The sequence below is a fragment of the Physeter macrocephalus genome, chromosome 7 (genome assembly GCF_002837175.3).
Source record: "Physeter macrocephalus isolate SW-GA chromosome 7, ASM283717v5, whole genome shotgun sequence".
Taxonomy (NCBI): domain Eukaryota; kingdom Metazoa; phylum Chordata; class Mammalia; order Artiodactyla; family Physeteridae; genus Physeter; species Physeter macrocephalus.
In genome coordinates this window covers 78,192,804-78,215,619 of record NC_041220.1, presented here as the reverse complement: position 1 = coordinate 78,215,619, position 22,816 = coordinate 78,192,804, and the positions used below count along the sequence as shown (strand labels likewise).

Genomic DNA, 22,816 nt, shown 5'->3' with positions numbered 1-22,816 from the left:
CACATAAATCGCAGCAAGATCTTTTCCCAAAATATACAAACAGCTCATGCAGCTCAATATCAAAGAAACAAACAACCCAAACAAAAAATAGGCAGAAGACCTAAATAGACATTTCTCCAAAGAAGACACAGAGATGGCCAAAAAAGCACATGAAAAGATGCTCAACATCATTAATTATTAGAGAAATGCAAGTCAAAACTACAGTGAGGTATATCACCTCACACTGGTCAGAATAAAAAAAATCTACAACAATAAATGCCAGAGAGGGTGTGCAGAAAAGGGAACCTTCCTATACTGTTGGTGGGAATGTAAACTGGTATAGCCACTATAGAGAACAGTATGAAGACTCCTTAAAAAACTAAAAATAGAGCTACCATATGATCCAGGAATCCCACTCCTGAGGATATATTTCTGGAGAAAACTGTAATTCGAAAATATATAGGTACCCCAATGTTCACTGCAGCACTATTTATAATAGCCAGGACATGGAAGCAACCTAAATGTCCATCAACAGAGGAATGGATAAAGAAGATGTGGTACAAATATACAATGGAATATTACTCAGCCATAAAAAAGTAAAAAATAATGCCATTTGCAGTGACATGGATGGACCTAGAGATTGTCATACTGAGTGAAGTAAGTCAGACAGAAAATGAAAAGGCAACCTTTGGAATGGGATTTTTAAAAAGGAAAGAAATAGGTACAGAGGGGGACATGATTAAGGTGTCAGATGTGAACAGTGAGGAATACACTCCAGGATCTGGCCTGGGGAGGGCAGGAGATGGAGCCGTGAGGAGGGTGAAGAGCTAGGGGAAAAGGAAAAGGCCAAGGGATCAGAGATTTCTGAAAGGTAAGGGAACAGGTGTAACAGGAACAAGGGATTGCTCCAACCCTAGCTGCATGCATACCTTGGGGAGCTTTTAAAAAGCTCAGAAGCCCAGGCCCCACCCCCTAAGACACTCCCAAATTCTGATTCAATTAGTTTGGGATTGGGCCCAGTCAGGGTATTAAAATGAAATGTTCTTTGGGTGATTCCAGTGTGTGGCCAAGGCTGAGAACCACTGCAGTAAGTGAGAGATTTGCAAGAAAAAGAGGATACATATGCAAGTTAATGATTTCAGAGGCTCTTGGAACACTCTGGTCACACATGTCATGTTCCTTGTACATGCACACATTCTCAGCATCCCTCCCTCCTTCCTGGCAAATTTCTGCTCCACCTTTAAGATTCAGGGTAGATGTCACCTCTTTGGGAAGCCTTCTCTTGCCCCTCTAGACAGACTCCAGGGCTGCTTCTTCTACACCTTTCATAAACCTATCTCCATTTCTCCACAGCATAACAGCATTTCTCACACTGTTTTATTTTTAACCTATTTGAGTTTACCACTAAGCTGTGACTTCCAGCAACAAGCACAGCGGCCTATCATGCAGTAGGCACTCAGTAAATGTTCGCAGAATAAACTGTTGAATAAAATGAAAAAGACAAGTGTTTCATTAACATCTCAAGAAATGTTTACTTAAAAAGGCTAGGTTAAATTTTTGAGTTTCTTATTAAAGATTGAAAGGGAACCACCATTACTGCCTAAATAGTCAATGATAAATTCATTTTTCCTTTCCTTGAAAAAGACTAATGCTCTCAGAAAGGGAAAAGGTGATCAGTGGTCAGTTATCTCAGCTTTCCCCCTGTGCAAGCAGCATCTGGGCAAGATTTAAAATAAAATCCTTCAATACTGTCTAGACCAATTTATTTTGTTCCTTAGTCTCAGCTCAAGAAAATTCCTGTTCAATTCTGTCATAACTCCCCAAAGAAGAAAAGACTATTTAGAGTCAAATAGCCTTTTTTTTTTTTTTTGACCCAGAGCAGACTGGTGTACTTCTTTGCCAAACATGATTTCTCACCAGCTGTGAGCTTAAAGTTCTCCGTGCTTTGGTGTGAAGAAAACTGGAGGCCCAGCAGAGGCTCTGGTGCACACAGCACACGTGCTCCTGTCACCCTGTGATCCCTACCACACAATTCCGGGCCTTCCTCTGTTCCTTACCTCCTCCTGTTTACCATCTGCATCATTAATAACACTGAACAGAAGAGAATTAAGTAGAATGGGAAATAGCAACATAACAGTAATATAACAAATTATGTTGAAAAACAGATGCTCTATGGACATGGAAATGAAAGGATATAGAATGAAAGATGCTATATTGAGACTCTAATCAAAAGTTGGTGTATTTAAGCTGGTTCCATTTTTCTCTGCCTCACATGATTTTACTATAGTTATAGATCAAAGAAAACTTGGTATAATACTCCCTATAAACTGGGGAAAGAGGGGAAGTTAAGTCCACTAATGCATGGGCTGGATGCTAACTGAGAATTCATGGCATTGCTATTCTCCCGAATTCCCTGCCTGGAAACCTGGGAATAGCCCTTCATGAGTTTCTTATCCTACCAAATTCTGTCAATTTTACTGGAAAACGTTTCTCCAATAAATTGAGTTCCCCCTCCTCACCATCTTTACGGCTGCTTTCAGGTTCTCACCACTTTAAGTTTCCTTCTATATCTCCCAAGCACAACAGTCTCTCAAACTCCAGTCTACCCTGACACAGTTCGTCCTCTGTAATTCTAAAAACAAATGGACCGTGCGATTCTCAGTTTAAAAATTTCTACTGGCTCCCTGTTGTCCAAATTCAGCTCAGTATACAAGGCACTTCCAATTCTCCTCTGCTAGCCTAAAATCTACCCTTCCCGTCACATCTCCTCCTGTCACTGCACCTCCCCCTCCCGCCGTGGTCCCTACATGACAGCAACAGTGAACTTTTCTGAGGATGCTAAGCCTCTTCACAACTCTTTGCCTCTGGACATAGAATCTGTTTCCTCTTCCTGGGAAGGTCCTTTGCCCTCATCTGCTTTACCCCTGCCCTATTTCCTGCCTGAAAACTCCTATAAATCCTTCAAAACCCAGCTCACATGTCCTGCTTTAGGTCTTCTCTGACTCCTGAACATAATCCTCTGTGCTAGGTGTGTGGCATGCAGTTCACATCAGCACTTCTATACTATACGATAATATCAACTGAGAGATCTCTCTCCCCTTCAACACTGCAAGTGCCTTGAGGGCAGTGACTGCTTTGTTCACTTTTTATGACAGTTTTATTGAGATATAATTCACATACCATAAAGTTCACCTTTTTAAAGTATAATTCAGGGGTCTTTAGCATATGCACAGAGTTGTGCATTCATCACTACAACCTAATTGCAGAACATTTTTATCACCCCAAAAGGAAATCCTGTACTCATTAGCAGTCACTCTCTATTCCTTCCTCCCCTAAGCCCCTGAAAACCACTAATCTACTTTCCATCTTCATGGGTTTGCCTGTTCTGGACATTTCATATAAACAGACTCATACAATATGTGGTCTCTGTGATTAGCTTCCTTCACTTATGTGTATCCTTAAGGTTCATCCATGTTTTAGTATGTATCACTACTTCATTCCTTTTTATGATCAAATCATATTCTACTGTATGGATCTACCACAATTTGTTTATCTGTTCATCAGTTAACAGGTATTTGGATTGTTTACACTTTTTAGCTATTATGAATAATGCTGCTGTGAACATTTGTGTACAAGTTTTTGTGTGGACATATGTTTTCAATTCTCTTGGATATATACACCCAAGAGCGGAACTGCTGATTATAATTCTCCTGTGATGTGCACACATATATATAGACATACATACCATATGTATACGTGTGTGAGTGTGTATAAAACCTTGTAAGGAACTGCCAGACTGTTCTGCAAAGCAGTTGTACCAGTTTACATTCCCACTAGCAATGCATGAAGGTTTTGATTTCTCTACATTCTTGTCAACACTTGCTATTGTCTCTTTTTGATTATAGCTACCCAAACCAGTGTGATTTAATTTTGATTTGCATTCCCCTTTCATTTTTATATTCCAGAGTTTCCAGTTCCTTTTACAAAGCCTGGCACAGAAGAGCACTCAATGTTTGGTTCATTAATCGTTCACTCATTTATTAACTAAATATTTTTCACTCATTCATTAACTAAACACTCTCTGAGCATCTATTACATGCCAGTTGCTCTTCTCAAGGTCAAGACCACAACAGTGTACAAAATAAGCGAAATGAATGAGGAATGAGCAAGCAAATGCAATAACCCTGAGGGCCAGTCTTCAGTACAAAGGTGGCTCTGCCCCCTGGATATCTCGAAGGTGAATGGGACCCATGACTTTGCCATCACCTCCGCATCTATTCATCATGCTGTCTTGAGCATAACTCACAAAGATCCAACATCAATTCAAGAGGCTCGATTCCTATGCCAGAGCTCAGAATACGTTCAGAGCTAAGAGTTCATATTATTACTGCTGTCACTCTCCTGCATGCACGATGCACAAACATCTGTTATGACCTGGCATGTATTTCCTTCTTTTCTGGTAAAAGCTTCACAATTTTTCTTGAGAATCAGCCTCCGTCCACGCTCATTCATTCATTCAACAAATATTTTTTCGTGCATTACTATGCGACAGATACAGTTCTAACCGCTGAGGAGACAGCAGTGAACAAAACTGACAAAATTAAAGTATCTGGTCTCACAGAGGAATTCAGCCCCTGTGTTTCAGGCAGAGATGACTCTACCCCTTATTCATGAGGTCCATGGCCTAGGCCCAGCCAATCAGAGGAGCAAATCTCCATGGCTGTGGTGACTGGTTCAAGGAAAAGCATATGACCAATCCTAAGCCTTCTGCCAGAATGATCAGAAGAGAAGTACTCTCTTTTCTCTTTTTCTTGAACTAGAAGATATAAGCCTAGAGCTTTAAGAGGTCACCATGAAGAGACACTTGTATACGTAAGACCTAACAAATGGGCAGACAGAGCCAGGAAACAGAGAGAAAGTGAACATGCCCTAATGACATTGCTGGAATCCCTGAAACGAGTCATGCCTGAAACATGAGGCTCCGGGACTTCCAGGGTATTGAAGCCAATAGATTTTCAACAACTAAAAGAGCTGTAGTTAATATAATGCACAGAGTATTTTTTAGGAAGCCTAACTAAAATTAGGTAAGCCAGGGTCACTTTAATTTCATGGCTAACAAAGCTTTCCTCAAACCCTGAGTCGCAAAGATCCCAGCCCTGAGATGTAACCCCGTAACTCAGGTGACATCCTAATACAAACCCATGCTGGAGCCCGAAGTTAAACCTGCCCTCCCCACTTCTCTTTTCTGAGACCTCCAGCCTCCTGTCAAAGAAAGTTTGTCAGTAATGACAGGAAACTCCTCTCTTCAATAACCTCTGCTCTCCCTCTGTTCCCTTGGCATGTTTAAATTGGAAATTGACAAATGGGCCGTGGAAGCTCAATGCCTGACCAACTCTTAAATGAGACTTCACATTTTCTTCATTTTTTTTATTTTTCCGCTATACAACTTTATTTCCACTGAGGAGTTAACAGCAAAACTTCTGCCCTGAGGAATGTTGCCTTTTGAACTAGACCTCAAAGTATTAAGGAAATGAAGTAAACTCAGATTTTTTTTCTTTTAGGAAGGAGAGGCAAGATAAAGCTGGTTTCCTGAAATTACTCATGAAAGTAAACTCTCAATGTGACAAAAATGATAAGAACTTCTCTATGAACAAAGGAGGCAAAGGTTATGAGGAGGCAGCTTGGGTCCCTGGGTCAGAGAGATCACAGGATTAGAACCTTAGAAGTTTTTAAACCAGGAGGACAACTTCACACAGCTGGTTCACAGGACAACTTCCCCAGGCTCTCAGATAGAGAGGTGATTTCACCCGCTAGGTCTGCCCCACCTAAGGGGTTTCCCATGCCCCATTCAGCTAAACTGCCCGAGGGCTCACTGTTCTTAACATCCCACGTGGATCTGAGGAAAGTCAAGAAAGATGTACCAAACACTTTTCTTCAAGAAACTCAGACAGGGCAGAGACAAGGATACGTTATTAACAAAACTCCCAATGGCTAAAGTAGGCACAGGGTCTTATGAGAAGGTATTTAAGGATGAGGACAGAGGTTCAAGGAAGACTCCCACAAAAGGAACAGCTGAGCTGGGTCTTGAAGGATACGGTTAGGGTTAGGGCCCACCAGTGGACAAGGAAGAGAAAGGCACTCCAGGTGGGAAAATAACCTGGTATTCCAACATCACACCCAGCAGATGTAGTTCACTATGGGATATTATATGCTTATCCCAAGGATATTTTCTTTGCTCAATTTCTAAGCTGTTTTCATCATTTCATCTTCTTTTAAATGATGTCTTCTGAAGACAACTGTATTTTTTAAATATAGCTCTAGAGTTTTATGGCCAAGTTTGATTAACATAGTCAGTGATCAAGCTGGTTTAGGTGAGGAAAAGTAGGTAAGCTAAAGTAACAACATAGATTTTCTTCAAAAACTGATAGGCTGGCCTCAAGTCAATTCTAAAAGAGAAAAAAAAAAAAAAACATTAAACAATGGCAGTACCCTTGAAATAGGGTAATTACTATATCACAGGCTGAGACCTACTTGGAAGGGACTCCTGTGTTGAATCTCGAAGGTTCAACAGGAATCTTCCAAGATATATAAGGGTATACATTATGGCATGTTTGTTTTTTTAAAGGCTCTTTGTAGTCACAGCTCCTAAGAGTTGAAAACCGGCTTGAAAGCAAACCTTATCCCACTTATTGGTCCATACTCTACTTCACTAGCTGCCATTGGATTTTCAGGTAAAAAACGGCTGGAATAATACTCTACTGAAATAAAAATACCGTTTTCCTTGTAAAATGTGTTACATCCTATACCAATGCATGATAGTAGTAGCTGTTATTAAAAACCACGCTGGATAACGGTTTCATTATCTCTTATATAACTACCAATGAATAAAGCAATTTGAGTAACAACAGTTAAAGTGAGTAACTGGTATAACAAAATAGAGAGACAATAAGAAATTTCTATAAGTTATTTGATTAGTTCGCCTCTATTTAGAGGAAAACACATCGTTGACATGTTTGCCAGCTTTATTCTTATGTTTCCATGCTGAGTCTATTTTGCAATGTAATAAAAGACTTTAAATGCTAAAGAATTCCTAGAAGGAATTCTTCTCAACACTTAAAATGTATTCGTCAAAGGACACATATATTTGCTTTGATTTTGCAAAATTAATATACTTATTCAAATATGGATTTACAATGAAAATCTACTCCCTGCCCCTAAACCAGCTTCTAAGAATTGCCTCTAAGTTCCTAATTTTCCTGTGTGAATTTAGGTTGGTCACATTGTTTTCAGCTGTCTTTAATAAAAGGCTATTTCCGGTCACTCAACTGCCTCTACTTAGCTTAGTGTTTACTTTATTATGTTTTAATTTTAGTTCTCTGTTGAGATATAACATGCAGTGTTATATAAAGGAGAAGAAGACTTGGACATACTTACTGATTTTAATTTTAGAATTTAGGGACATTAACATCTATTTGTCCATGGTTTAAATTTACTTATTTAGAAACTCAGAATTTGTGTAGTGGTATGTGCCCTAACAAATATAGAATCTACCTAGATCTATTTGCCACTTACAGTCCTATATTATGTTTAATTCAAAATGTCATTGCAAGTGCTTTTTTCTTATTATATTACTATGAGGCTAAGAATTAAATCCCACACCACGTTGTATGCAGACTAGCATCCATCACGACACAGAGAAAGGGGAATACAATGAAATTAAGTTGGTTTTCTTATTAAGGCCTGCAATTAATCAGCATTAGATCCAGGGAGAATTCTGAATTGGGAGCTCTATTCTAGACAAACCCCGCAATGCCTAAGATGCTGTTTATGCAGACTCACCACCAATGCCTCCTTTGTTCAAATTTAACAGTTCACAGGCTATAACATGCAATCCTACATGGCAAAATGTGACAGAGATTTAGTTTTCTGTTATAGTCAACTAAAATGTTTTCACATTATGATATTAGTAGAGTCATGCAATTAATACATGCATGCAGTTAAGTTCAATTACTTCTTCTATCTTATTTTAAAGATCCACCTTTCTAGTACATTAGTGAAAAACAATAAAAAAGCCAAAACATGTTATTATAGTAAATCATAAGTTTAACATCAAAACAATTATCTTATATATTTGTTAAAGTTTTAATAGTCAACTAGTATGCTGCACTGAAACATGTGAAAGTATATCTGACCTGGAAGTACTTCTGACATGGGTCACTGGACGTCAGCAATGGTGCAGGAAATAGGTTATAATCTGAAATCTGAAAAGAGGGATCATTTGAGAAATTAAAACCCCATATAACAAAGCATGAAAGGAAAAAAGCATAGCATTGAAAATTCTTTTAAAAGCTGTTAAAAATATTAAGCAAATCTTGGCAGATAGTGTCTAAATTTGGTTTACTTATAGTTGGCCAAACCACTTTTAACTGAAATTTGAATTCCTGCTTAACCACATTTCCCACAGACATTTCTTGAGATTTTTTCCATGCCAAGTTTAAGTTATCTATCTATGGATCTCAAGTTTCCAATGCTTTTTCTCATTAAGAACACACAATTCAGAAGCCAGTAAAGAAAAAAACTGGTAAATTTCACCACATAAAAATTTAAACCTTCTGTTAAGGGGGAAAAAAGGCTATAAACACAACAAAGACAAAAAACAAACTGAAAAAAAATTCATTACAAATGAGCTCATTTACAAAACAGAATCAGACTCACCGACATGGAAAACAAACACGGTTACCAAAGTGGGAAGGTGGGAGGAAAGATAAATTAGGAGTTTGGGAACAGATACACACTACTATATATAAAACAAATAACCGGGCTTCCCTGGTGGCGCAGTGGTTGAGAATTTGCCTGCCGATGCAGGGGACACGGGTTCGTGCCCTGGTCTGGGAAGATCCCACATGCCGCGGAGCGGCTGGGCCCATAAGCCATGGCCGCTGAGCCTGTGCGTCCGGAGCCCCATAAGCCATGGCCGCTGAGCCTGTGCGTCCGGAGCCTGTACTCCGCAACGGGAGAGGCCACAACAGTGAGAGGCCCGCATACCACAAAAAAAATCCAAAAAAACCCCACAGATAACCAACAGGACCTACTATAGCACAGGGAACTATATTCAATATCTTGAAATAACCTATAATGGAATAGAATCTGAAAGAGAATATATATATATATATATATATACACATATATATAACTGAATCAATTTTCTGTACACCTGAAACTCAACGTTGTAAATCAACTATACTTCAATTAAAAAAAAAAGTTCACACCATAGATGACATAAAAAGGTAAACTCCTTTTATATAGAATGAGCTCTTTGAAATTAAGAAAAATATAAACAAGTCTGTAGGAAAATGAGCAAAGGACAGAAACAAGTCCTAACAACTAACCTCACTCAAAACTGAAGAAAATGCAAATTTAAATAACAATAACTTACTAGATTTCCTGTAGCTAACTGCAAAGATTAATAAGCTTGATAACACATAATCTAAGGCAAGGACACTGGAAAAAGGAATTTCCAAATCTTGCTGGTGGGAGTAAAAACTGGTAAAACTCTTTGGAGGGCCATTTAGAAATATATGAGCAAATTTAAAATGCATGGACCCTACTGCTCAGCAATTCCTTTCCTAAGAATTTATTTTACAAATAAACTTACATAGACTCTACTGTTCTAAAAGCAAAAGATCAGTAACAACCTAGCTGTTCAGCAGTGGGTAAGTGCTTCATTAAACTATGATGCAGCCATACAATAGGGTACTGTGCTGCCATTACAAAAAAATGAATCGAATCTACATGACCTGATACAAAAGGGGACTTAAGACACATCACAAAGGTAAATAATATGCATGATCGAATTTGAGTAAAATTTTTAAAAGCATATACATATATATGTGTGTGTACGCATATACACACACACACTTGCATTTACATAGAAAATGTCTTAAAGGAATAATAAAGAACTAGATACACTGGTAAACTGCCAGTTTACCACATTAGACACATAACAAGGAAAACTGAAAACAGACTTTGTTTTCAATGAGTTGCTATCAGGAATGTCACTTAGAATAACAAACTGCTATATTAATTCAAATGTGGATACTGTATGATTCCATTTATATAAAGTACAAAAACAGGAAAAACCTATCTATTACATCAAGATAGTTTGCCCTGGAGGGCAGGAAAGGGGAAGAAGCAAGAAAGTAGCCTCTGGGATGTTGTGATGGTAATATACTTCTTGATCTGGATGTGAAAATTCATCAAGAGGTAGCCTTATGTGTACATTTCTGTATGCTTACTATACAGAAATGTTAAAAAAAAGTTAAATGTTAGTGGTTTTCTAAAGCATTATTCAAGTTGAGAAACTTTATATTTGCAAAGACTAAATTCTAATCTAACCTTTCCAAACTAGTAACCTTTAATGGGCATTACTTCCAACTTATGATTTAGATAATGACCTGACAACCTTGTCTACTGGTCCACCATACATTTTTAAATTATATTTTCACATATTGTGGGTAAGGCTCATTACTTTGGTATAATTAAAAGGGCGGGCTTAATTTAAACCGTCCTGAAACAGCAAGAGATGTTTCCTCTATGCACCTTTGCTTCTGCCCTATATCTTTCTCAACTCCTTAAAAGTATTTCACAATTCACTTATCCTTTCAGTTTTTGTCTTCAGTATACCTTCAGTTATAAGCATAGCAGACATGAGGTGATAGCTATCAAGAAAATGAATACCAATAAAGTAGAAAGAAAGCTAAGAAAAGGCTTTACAGGAGTATTTTGAAAAGGCTTGAACAAAAATTAAAAATTTGCATATCTTAGTTTGTATTATACTTAAAATATTCCTTTTTCCCCAACACAAAACAAACTGATTTCTATAAAGTTAAGAACTGGACATTCTGCTAATCACTTCATTTTTAAAAAGGCCCTGTGCTAGTATTATCATCTGACCAATATTTAATCCATATGTGCCATGAATTATGCTAGGAGCACAAAGCACTTTAATGAACAAAAACACATTCTTCCCTCTTTTGGAACTTATAGACTAGTTGGGGAGATAGATATTAATCAGAAAATTAATCAAATCAGTGTGTAAGTATATATGTTCTAGAGGAAAAGAATTCAGTTCTATGAGAAAATGTAATGAAGGAACAGGTGATATACAGAGCCTGGAGAGTCAGGAAACATTCCCCTGAGAAAGTTAAATTTATGTTGCAATTTGCAGACTAAACAGGATTTAGCAGGATAAAGTTATTAAACACCTAAACGCTATGCAAGGCACTCCCTAGCCCTGGAGATGAAGCACAAAATGCAGAACTATTATTCCCCAGGTGCTTATATCCTTGATGAATAAATGTAATGTAGTAACACAGTTTCCGAGGACTTTGCAGCATGCATTAATTCTACATAAATAATAACCTGAGAAAGTATAAAGGCACTCAAGTATGGTTTTAAGAATATTCTATAGCAGGTAGCCACTAAGAGCAACATGGAGCTACTAACACTTGGGAGTGAATTTTTAATTTTATTTAAGTATGCAGTTGACCCTTAAACAATGCAGGTTTGAATTGAGCTGATCCACTTACACCCATTTATTTTTCAATAGTGAATACTGTCGTCCTACATGATCTGTGGTTGGTTGAATCCTGGGATGTGGAGGGAATGCTTAATCCCTGAGCAATCCCAGTATTGCTCAAGGGCCCATTGTCATTAATTTAAATATAAATTTATAAACTGATGCTTGACTCTTTGGGGGAAACATTTTAAATAAGTTTGGGACTTCTTGGGTAGGTAAATCTACTTCCAACTCTAAACTTTATGATCAAGTATTTCCAGTGAAAATTCTACATCTGAGTTGAGTGTTAAAACATGCTGATTTTGGATCCTTTGCATGAAAATAAATGTAAAATATCTCAATAATTTTAAAACATTGATTACATGTTGAAATGATAACATTTTGAATATAATGAGTTAAATAAGATGCATTGTTAAAATTAATTTCACCCATTTCTTAAAATGTGGGTACTAGAAAATTTCAACTTACATATGTGGCTTGAATTATAGTTCTATTGGAGAAGTACTGACCTAGGGAATGTAGGTGGATTCTGAAACTTTACCCTACTCAAAATACTATCTTCTTTTCCCAGAAAAAGCAAAGCAAATGCTCCCTCAGCTGTAAGTTAGAGGAGGTATACCAGCTTTCACAGCAAGTGCCTTTGTTTCTATAAAAATCACATACTGAGTTGCCAAGATACCCAAGACCCAGGGTAGGCCACCACAAGCTCCACGTTAAGAATATACTTGTGGGAATTCCCTGGTGGTCCAGTGGCTAGGACTCTGCGCTTTCACTCCCGGGGCCTGGGTTCAATCCCTGGTCGGGAAACTAAGATCCCACAAGCCTAGGGGCGTGGCCAAAAAAAAAAAGATATAATCGTGATTTCAAAACAAACAATGAAATTAAATGAATCAATCTAGCAATAGGTTTCCCTTCCAGCAGTGTTTTTATGTGTCGCATTTAGGAAAATCCATAATGCTTACGTGTCCTGTGACAATGCCATTGGAGCTCAATAAATGTCCGACATGACCACAGAGGAGCAGCCTAAGCAGAAATCACAAAAGCACTAGTAAACAAATAAAGAAGTGAACAAGTAAATTGAATGCCCACTTGTATTTTGGTTCAGTATAAGATGCTATGTATGGGCTTCCCTGGTGGCGCAATGGTTGAGAGTCCGCCTGCCGATGCAGGGGACACGGGTTCGTGCCCCGGTCCGGGAAGATCCCACATGCCGCGGAGCGGCTGGGCCCGTGAGCCAGGGCCGCTGAGCCTGCGCGTCTGGAGCCTGTGCTCCGCAACGGGAGAGGCCACAGCAGTGAGAGGCCCGCGTACCGCAAGAAAAAAAAAAAAAAAAGATGCTATGTACTTTTCCTCCCCATTGGACATAAATATAAAAATTCAAAATTATATACATATATATTAGTTAAATGTTTTATATGATAACACTACAATCCTCAATGCCTTTATTTTTGTCACTATGATACGCCCAGACCAAGAAAGCTACAGTAAACTATCTCACTATAATCAGGCCCTTATGTGCTCCATTTGCCTTAGTAACTGACTGGTCTTTATATTTGTGATATTGTGTTTGTAATTTAGAATAAAAAGAATTTTTCCCTTATTTTTATTGTGTATTTTACCTTTTTTCAATATGTAATTATACACTGTACCCAACAGGCATCAAACAGGAAATAGATGACACATTCAAATTGAATATTTGAGGAGGGTCTAATTAAAGGACTATTTAAAAAAAAAACAGCGGACAGAGTAGGAAAACGACAAGAGATAATGCAGAGCCCAGGACCAGTAAGAGCAAGTTACCACTCCCGGTCTGAAGGAAGAGAGAGCAGTGTGCAGGATGAGCGCTGCCCACCACCACCATGGAGGTTCACAGCCAGCTTTCAGCAACCCTGTGCAAACCTGGTGTCTTCTCCTGCTCTCACTGCCTGATCCTTTGGCTATAAGGATGAGAAATTACTCCTCAGTAAGCTAAAGTTGTGTGTAACTCCTTTTTTTCCAAAAATAAACGAAAACTCACAAGTGTTCATCCATTCAGATCCAGCTCAAGTACTGCATCCTTGATAAAATGTTCTCTGAATTACCTACTTGTTTAATCACTATTATCCCACCACTAAACCTTCTCCATACTTCTATTATTACGCTTAACGCACAACATTAAATTTTTATTTTTATCTTTTTTCCCAACAGAGGGTAAATACCTTGAAAGGAGGACTGCCTTACTTATTTTTATTCTTTTAAACTGAGGTACAATTGACATAAAATTATCTTTTCAGGTGTAGAACATAGTGATTTGATATTTTTATATATTGCAAAATGATCACCACACTAAGTCCAGTTAACATCCATCACCATACACAGTTACAAAACTTTTTTTATCTTGTGATGAGAACTTCCTATGTACTTTTAAAGGATGCCAGAGAAACAAAAGATATAAAATAAAAATAAGACAAAGAATTTCACTTTACCTCTCTCTTCCCCAAATACAGTTTAAAAAAAAATCTGATAAATTCTTCTCAATTTACTTCACTCTCTGTCCTGTGCACCGCCTCTTTAGACCCTTAGTACTTCACCTGGTTCCATAATTCCTATCATGGTCTCAGTCTAATTCCTCCTGACACCTCCCCCCAGATCCATCCCAGCTCCACAATGCCAGATAAACACTGCTCTGTTCACAATCACTCCCAATCCAAAGGCCTCCAGAATAAAGTTCTTTCAGCCACTGAGAACCTAATACCCAGCTGATTCTAGAACTTATTTTTAGAGAGCCCTCTTTTCTCATTGGTTTTTAACCTGGGAAAACTATCTGGGGAAATGAACCACGTTAAGTGTGTCCTAACAAATTTCTGAGTTTATGGACCCTCCCCAGCTCATCTATCTTAGCCTGGTGTTGGGCCCACAGTAGGTCTAAACAGTTACTTTTTAGACACTTTGTGATCTTCACAATTCTGAGGCTGCTTGTCCTCTTCCCAGCTTAAGAATATTGGGTGGGGCTTCCCTGGTGGTGCAGTGGCTAAGAATCTGCCTGCCAATGCAGGGGACATGGGTTCGAGCCCTGGTCTGGGAAGATCCCACATGCCGCGGAGCAACTAAGCCCGTGCACCACAACTACTGAGCCTGCGCTCTAGAGCCCGCGAGCCACAACTACTGAAGCCTGCCCTCTACAGCCCGTGCTCTGCAACAAGAGAAGCCACCGCAATGAGAAGCCCACACACTGCAACCAAGAGTAGCCCCCGTTCGCCGCAACTAGAGAAAGCCTGCGCACAGCAACGAAGACCCAGCACAACCAAAAACTAAATAAATACATAAGCCTGTGTTCAGACCATCATTTAAAAAAAAAAAAAAAAAAGAACAAGTGTGTAAAATTGTATCTCACTCTGCAGGTGGGTTCTAAAGTCAGAAAATGAGGCAAAACTTGACAACAGTCAAACTTACTTTGAAAAATCCTTTAAATTGCCTTAGCACAACACACAGTTTCCATTAAACAATTAAAGTGTGTGCAATTTTATGATGCATACACAATAAAGAGTATTTCATAAGTATATGTATATGCAAATTTTTATTTCTTTTGTTTTTTTCCATGGAGAAGAGAGGTGTGACATATAATATTGCACACTATGGGAATAAACTTGACTTTTTAAAATTTGACATATAATTACTAGTACAATTTTTTGCCATCTGCATACCTGGGTGCTGCATATCTGCTGTTAAGAATCACTGTTCTGGAACAGCCTAAATTTACCACTTCTACAACTTAAAATAGAGGGAAAAAACTGCAGCAATAAAGGTACAGGGACTAATCCTATCGCTAATATCTATATCTGAAGCAAAAGCACTTAAAGAGGTTGATTTGTGATTTTAGCTTTTTATCTTACTTGAGTCAATGTTCTCAAAGCCAGATTTCAAAACCAACTCCAAGAACAAAGAAAAATAAACACAGGAAAAACCATGTTTCCGGAACTATATCCCAGGGGAAAACATCAACAACTAGAAAAGAAATATTTTCAAGACAAAACAATAAATGTAGGTTTTTCCATTTACAAATTACCTTTATAACTCTTAACAAGAAAATTTTTATGCTCCCCCCACAAACATACTTGATCCCCATTTTTCATGTTTCAAAGGTATAACATCTGCAGTTTAGAAATAACAGCAATGTTTAATGCTTCTAAGAAGTGCCAACTTAGGACTTACCTGGTGGCGCAGTGGTTAAGAATCCTCCTGCCAATACAGGGGACACGGGTTCGAGTTCTCGTCTGGGAAGATCCCACATGCCGTGGAGCAACTAAGCCCGTGCGCCACAACTACTAACTGTGCTCTAGAGTCCACGAGCCACAACTACTGAGCCCACGTGCCTACAGCCCGTGCTCCGCAACAAGAGAAGCCACCGCAATGAGAAGCCCGCACACTGCAACGAAGAGTAGCCCCTGCGCACCTCAACTAAAGAAAGCCCCTGTGCAGCAACAAAGACCCACCGCAGCCAAAAATAAATAAATTAATTAATTAATTTTAAAAAGAAGTGCCAACTTAAACTTTGCTGCTGGATAGCTGTGGAGGATGAACTGCATTAATGGCCTCAAACAACAACTTCTCTGTATCCTCGCTGTCTGCTCTGTCGCTTTGCAGTCCCTTCTGACTGGCCTTGCTATGTCACTTGCTTGGGTTAGTTGAAGGTTAGCAAGTGGGATGGCACAGAAGCTGGCAAAGCAAAGCCCATTTCCAGCCCCCTGAGAAAGATATGATCTGTACCACCACCACGGGAACACACCCAGGCTGGCCTGTTGAAAGGATGCTGGAGACTTGGGTAGCATAGCTGAGTCCTCTTGTCCAAGGCCACTGAGATCAGCCTAAGCCAGCCGACCATCAGACATGTGGGAGAGCCCTGCAGAGATCTGCAACTATACCGGCAGCTGACTGAAAGCACATGAGTGAACCTAGCAAAGGCTGTAAAAATGACTCATCCATTCTGTAGAAACTAATGGCTACTGTTTAAGCCACTAAATTTTGGGGTGGTTCACTGCATAGCACTACTGTGGCAACAGACAAATGATAACACTAACTATACCCACAACAACCAAAATGAGACAATAGAAGAGCCATTGGGATTAAACCTGAATTGATCCAGGGGAGGTGTGATGCTATGTGAGGACCCTGCTTCAGGGAATCAAGTTTTTTCTTGGAGATTTATGCCCTCCCTCAGTTACATAGCACTGTCTTGATCAATATAGGCTGCATCTTTGGTTTCTACAGTTGTTCATTCACAATACACAACCATTTACATGTTGCACATCAGAATATTCCATGACAGCAAATTTTAGGAATTTGTCATAAGGACATATAAGCACCTTTATTTCTACCAGGAACAAGTTAAATGTCCAACAATAGAAGACTGATTTAATTTATACAATGGAATACTATGCATCATTTATTTAAAAGTGAGGATATTTCTATATTTAGTTATATAGAAAGATCTCTACTAAACTGAATGAAAAACTAACGATAAAACAGTATGATGGGGCTTCCCTGGTGGCGCGGTGGTTGCGCGTCCGCCTGCCGATGCAGGGGAGCCGGGTTCGCGCCCCGGTCTGGGAGGATCCCGCGTGCCGCGGAGCGGCTGGGCTCGTGAGCCATGGCCGCTGGGCCTGCGCGTCCGGAGCCTGTGCTCCGCAACGGGAGAGGTCACAACAGGGGGAGGCCCGCATACCACAAAAAAACAAACAAAAAAAAAAAAAACAGTATGATGAGTATACTGGCATTTCATACCCAGTGCTGGCAACTTTTCTGTGTGTTTCAAAATTAAAACTTGGAACAAAGGCAGCATGTATAGTGTCATTCTTTCATAAATTTTTAAAACTATTTTTATGGTAAAATAAAACAGATTTAGAAAATCACACAAAACAGTTTATTAATTATTATAAACAAACCACTCTTATAACTACCACCCAGATCAAGGAACAGACTTTTCTAGCCAACTCAAAATGCCCTCCATGAATTTCTTCCTTTCCTCTAAAAGTAAACAAACTATCTTGAACTTATCATATTCACTTCCTTGTGTTTCTTTATGATATCATTACCCAAGGTTACAACTCTGGTCAACACAGTTAATTCTTATCCATTTTTTAAAAAATGTGACATGTATTTTAAGTTATGTTTACTCTACCTCCCCCATTATCCTTCTCTTTATCTTACAATTTATTCCTTAGAGAATCTGGACCACTTGAACTATGGAGTTTCCACAGCATGAATTCTGCTGACTACATATTCATGGTGCAGGTTAACATGTTCCTCCACCCTCCGAATTTCCTGCAAATTGGCAGCTGGGTTAGGAGGCTTGAAAAACACTGAGATTCAATCCATTTGGTTGTATGATCTTTCATCAGGAGGCACACGATATCTGGTTTTCTTGGGTTTCTAATGTCAGATGCCATTGTTGCTCAAGCCCGGATCCATTAAATCAACGGGGGTTGCAAAATAATGATAGTCTAATTCTCTCATTCCATTTTCATTTATTGGGTGGAAAAAAATTTAGGAAGGGCCTCCCTTCATCTACTACATGGTTATCCAGTGATCTGTTCATATAAGAAAAGCAGGGTAAATACTTGGTTCTTTCTTGACCACTTCTAAGACAATGAATTGGTGATCCACTAACCTCAGGTAACCAATAATTTGTTTTTCTTATCATCAACCCTCACAGATTTAAACATACTTGGAATTCTTTTTTTGCAGGCGGACTCTCAACCACTGCGCCACCAGGGAAGCCCTGGAATTCTTATTTTTGAAGCTCTAATTGCCCCATGTCAGTAGAAGCCTCTTCAAGTTGGCTCCTGAGTCCTTTTGACATGGTCCTAATAATCTTTGACAACAACCTTGCTAGCTATTATCTTGAGATGTCCGGGCTCATCTTGTATCTCTCCAGTTACTTTCATTGTTTAAAGCTCACACTTTAGGAGATTCCTTAAAAAGAGTTCATGGGAACAGTATTTCCTCCTTTCACTTCTTGCATGTGAATGCAATGTTGGTGTTCTTCACATCTGCAAGTCAATACTGCTAGACATAAAAAGTACAGGCTCATATTTTCTTCTCTTAGAGGACCTTAAATATGTTATCCCATTTTCTTCAGATATAAAAGGTTTCTTCAAAAAGTTTGAGGACTGGGCTTCCCTGGTGGCGCAGCGGTTGAGAGTCCGCCTGCCGATGCAGGGGGACATGGGTTCATGCCCCGGTCCGGGAGGATCCCACATGCCGCGGAGAGGCTGGGCCTGTGAGCCATGGCCGCTGAGCTTGCACGTCCGGAGCCTGTGCTCCGCAGTGGGAGAGGCCACAACAGTGAGAGGCCCGCGTACCGCAAAAAAAAAAAACAAAAAAAAAAGTCTGAGAACAATCTAATTATTTTGCAGCTGTTTCTCTCTTTTTTTCTAGATGCCCAAAGGACTTTGCTTTTTCTCCTTTTTAATCCAGTAATTTTACTAAAACATCTTGGCATTGATTGTTCTAGGCTGATATCCTAAAATACATGATTTGCCCTTTAAAAATGTCGTTTAAAATCTTTTTCTCAGGAAAATTTTCCTGAAATATATAGTATTTGTACTGTTCCCTTGCTTTGGTTTGCTTTTCCTATTATGGTATGTTCGATCTTCTTTTCCTATTTTTAATATCTGTCACCTTTTCCCACATTTTATTTCTTTCTTCATTTCCTTTCAATTTTTAACTTCTTCCTCCTTTTCACCCTTAATTTCTCTTAGGGCAGTATTTGTGGTATTTATCTGATTTTGTGTTCCATCTAAGAATTTATTTCTAAAGTGATTTTTTAAAAATTTCTAATTCTTTGAGCTCTGTCATCTTGTCTGAGATTTTTCTAATTCAGATTATGCTGGTTCTTTCATGTCTTGGATAATTTTTAATTATCTCTTTTTCTTTTGAAATAATATATTAGTTTTTTATTTTAAGCATATTTTTTGGCATGTTTTCATTGCCTATAAGGATATAACTGTGTTCCCTTTTTTTCTTCTTAATACTAAGTCTGTCTGGGGTTTAATCTTATTAGTTTTCTGTACTTTTATAAAGTTTCATGTAGGTGCAGAACACTGGCAAAGTTAATAAATAGTTCATAAAGGAATGAATAGACAAGTTCATCAAAATGTTAACAGCAGTAATCTCTGTGCGGTAGGATTTAGAAAAGTGTCTTCTAATGTTTCATATGTTGATTTGTGTAAATTTTTTAATAATGAGTATGAAGTGTTTTCATATTCAGAGCAAAAGAGTTATTTTCAAGTTGAAAGAAATAAAGTGTGTACATGAAGATATATATACACACATGCCATATATCTTTTAAAATAAATAGGTAAAGAAGTAGCAAGCAACCCATCCCATTCCCCTATCTGCACTGCATATGTCTCCTATTCATAAATGAAGGCTCTGGGGTAAATGGTGATAAGGCTAAGTTTTACTAAGGAAGACTAGTTTAGAGTTTGTGAAAAGGAAGACAGCTACCACCCAACTGCTTTCCATGCTGTATTTGACAGATTTTACTCCGCAGCTCAGAAAACATGTTAATAGGACTTCTCATGGTGAGAGGAAGAGATTAAAAAAGCAAAGAACCCTGTTGTGACAGTCTGGCACTATATGGAAATGGCTCACAGCGCCTGCAATTCATGGAACAAAGATAACATCTTTTCATAAATCTATACTCCAAGACATTCCAAATACACACCTGAGAAATGCCAACGGCAGTGATAGCAAAGCACCAAACAGAACAATCGCAAACAAGAATGAGATGAAGCCTTAATTTGCTTAAGTGGGCTTTAATACACCTCTCAGAGAAAACATAAGAGATGAACTGCCTCATAAAGCAATGGTCTTCTCCAGTTCTTTTTTTTTTTTTTTTAACAAGATAATTAAAGGAAACGAAAGAGCAGGGATCTTGTTAAATTGGCCAAGGAAAATGATTTCATCTGAACTAGAATGCGTGAGTTTTTGAAGAAAGGATTTCAAGTTTCCCCACAGGGCTGACACAGGTCATTTGGTAATGCCTACATCAGAAAGCGAAGCCGTTCCAAGGGTAGACAGCATGGAACACCCGGCAGACCCTATTAACAGAGGCAAGACGGAAGGCTGGGGGAACCATGGCCTCGTGGAAAGAGTACTGGAATACGGAGTCAGGGCACATGGGATTTGACTTCTTGACTTGTGACTCTGAGGAATCTAGTTCACTTTGTCACCTGTTAATATTTCTTAGAGAAACCCATTATTCATTCCCCTATCCTATCTCGGTAGTGAGAACAAAGCAGGTAATGAGAAAAATCTCCACATGACAAAGACTACAAGTGCAAAATTATTAGTTTATAATGAAATTGTGCTTCAATTGCTAAATATAAAAGTCCCACTGTGCAGTAATGTTGTGAATTAAAAATCAGAGGAAGGGAAATGAGGGTCCAGGTATTCTGAACCCAGCAGAAGAAGAAACAATGTCCACTTCTCTTCTCCTCTAATCTCTAAGACACTTTTCTGAGGGGAAGGAGAGGCAGATAAACGTATACCTCAAAAGCGACTCAAGATTCCATGCCAGATCCTTGACTGAGACAGTGATAAGAGCCAAGGGTCTTTTATGGTTTTGGCTGGCATTCAACCAGAACAGGCTATGCCCCCCAAATGTCACCACATATGGCTTGCCCACTGAGCCCGAATTTCTAACCAAAGCTCCGGGGATAATATTAAGCCCTGGGTACCTAACAATTGTTGAAGGCTTCCTCTGAGCTAAACATACACAGTGTGTACAGTCTTTCTCAGATCTTACAAGCCCTAGGAGGTGGGCACCATTATTCTCCTCCTTTCACAAGCAGGACACGGAGCTATATGGAGGTTAAGAAACTTGCAAAACATCAGGCAGCTAATAAGCGGCAGGGCTCAGGCTCCAAACCTGGTCTACTGATTGCAGGATCCTTAGTTTAATATTCTACTCTACTGCCTCTTCCAGGAAGTGGAAAGAAAGAGGAAGCTGGTGCAGCAGGGACTCCAAAGAGCCCATTTACAGAGTTTATTGATCCCTCACCTACCGGTTCCAGGAGAAGGTGAGTGTCATAACCAAGCAATCAGGAAATGGCTTCTCTCCCGTCGCATAACAAAAGCAACACAGAGCTTTCCTTCTGACCTGCCTCCTAATTATCTCTGGAGCTCTCTTTTTCTGCCAGAGAAATCCTTTCCCCTCTCTCCTTTGGACTCTTCCTGATGCTTCTAACATCACTTCCCCAATCCCTCTCCATGAAAACCAAATCCACTCTACATTTCAAAAACTATAGTTTCATCTCATTTCAACACATTATGCATATGAATCAATCCTGATTTCACCATAGAGTGGCTTAGAAGAGATTTGGAAATTGTCTGAATAACAATAATTTCTAATACTTTTCTCACATTGACTATTTACCAGGCACTGTTTCAAGACTTATGTATATTAACCATTTCAACCCTTATAATCACCCTATGAGGAGGGAACTATTATTATCCCCATTTTATAGATGAGGTAACAGGCAACAAAATACTGAAAAATTGCTCCAGGTCATATCTGCAGCAGGTGATAATGCTATTTTGTTTTCAACATCTCTGAACTTCAGTTCTCTCATCTTGAAAATAAGAATAACAATAACATGGTTACTAGGCAGAAATGAAATAAACATGCATAAAGCAGTTTAACACAATACTTAGATTCCTCCATCTCCCTCTAGTATTTCTGGGATCATCCTAAGGTACTACCCAGAAATTTTTAATTGGATGAGAACAGGGAGATAAGAGAAGTGCTCAGTATTCAGACATGCTGTCCCATCTGTGCATCACAACACCCCTTTGACGCAAATATTACCTCCCCAATTTTACAGATGAGAGACAAGAGAAAGCATGGACCTTTTGCTAGTGACTGGACCAGGCCTTGAACCCACATACGCATCCTGTCTTTCTACGGTTTTTAAGGGGCTTGAGGACAGGGATAGCCCAGTCTTCTAGTCCCTTCATCTTCCCCTTGTAGCCAGACACAGAATAGCGCATGCTGTATAAATTCCACACGCAACCAATGCTTATGCGACTTGCCAGGGTTACCTTTCCCTGGGAAATCAAGATGTAAAACCAAAATCAAATACAACAATAGGTGCATCACATTTACTGACTATGCCCAATTAGCAACTCCTCCGATTAGAGGGGAAAAAATGGATGGGGCTTCCCTGGTGGCGCAGTGGTTGAGAGTCCGCCTGCCGATGCAGGGGACGCGGGTTC

The 22,816-nt window shown here is 39.1% G+C and overlaps 1 protein-coding gene across 18 annotated transcripts in view; it reads right to left on the bottom strand.

The window, feature by feature from the left end:
• The window catches only part of APBB2 (amyloid beta precursor protein binding family B member 2), a 386,035-nt gene that overhangs the window by 200,847 nt on the left and 162,372 nt on the right, over positions 1-22,816 (bottom strand). For all 18 annotated transcript variants that reach the window (XM_055086069.1, XM_055086072.1, XM_055086075.1 and 15 more), the window contains one exon: positions 8,172-8,240. In XM_055086069.1, coding sequence (XP_054942044.1) covers positions 8,172-8,190 — 19 coding nt within the window. In that variant the 5' untranslated portion in view covers positions 8,191-8,240. The remainder of the gene's footprint in view (positions 1-8,171; positions 8,241-22,816) is intronic.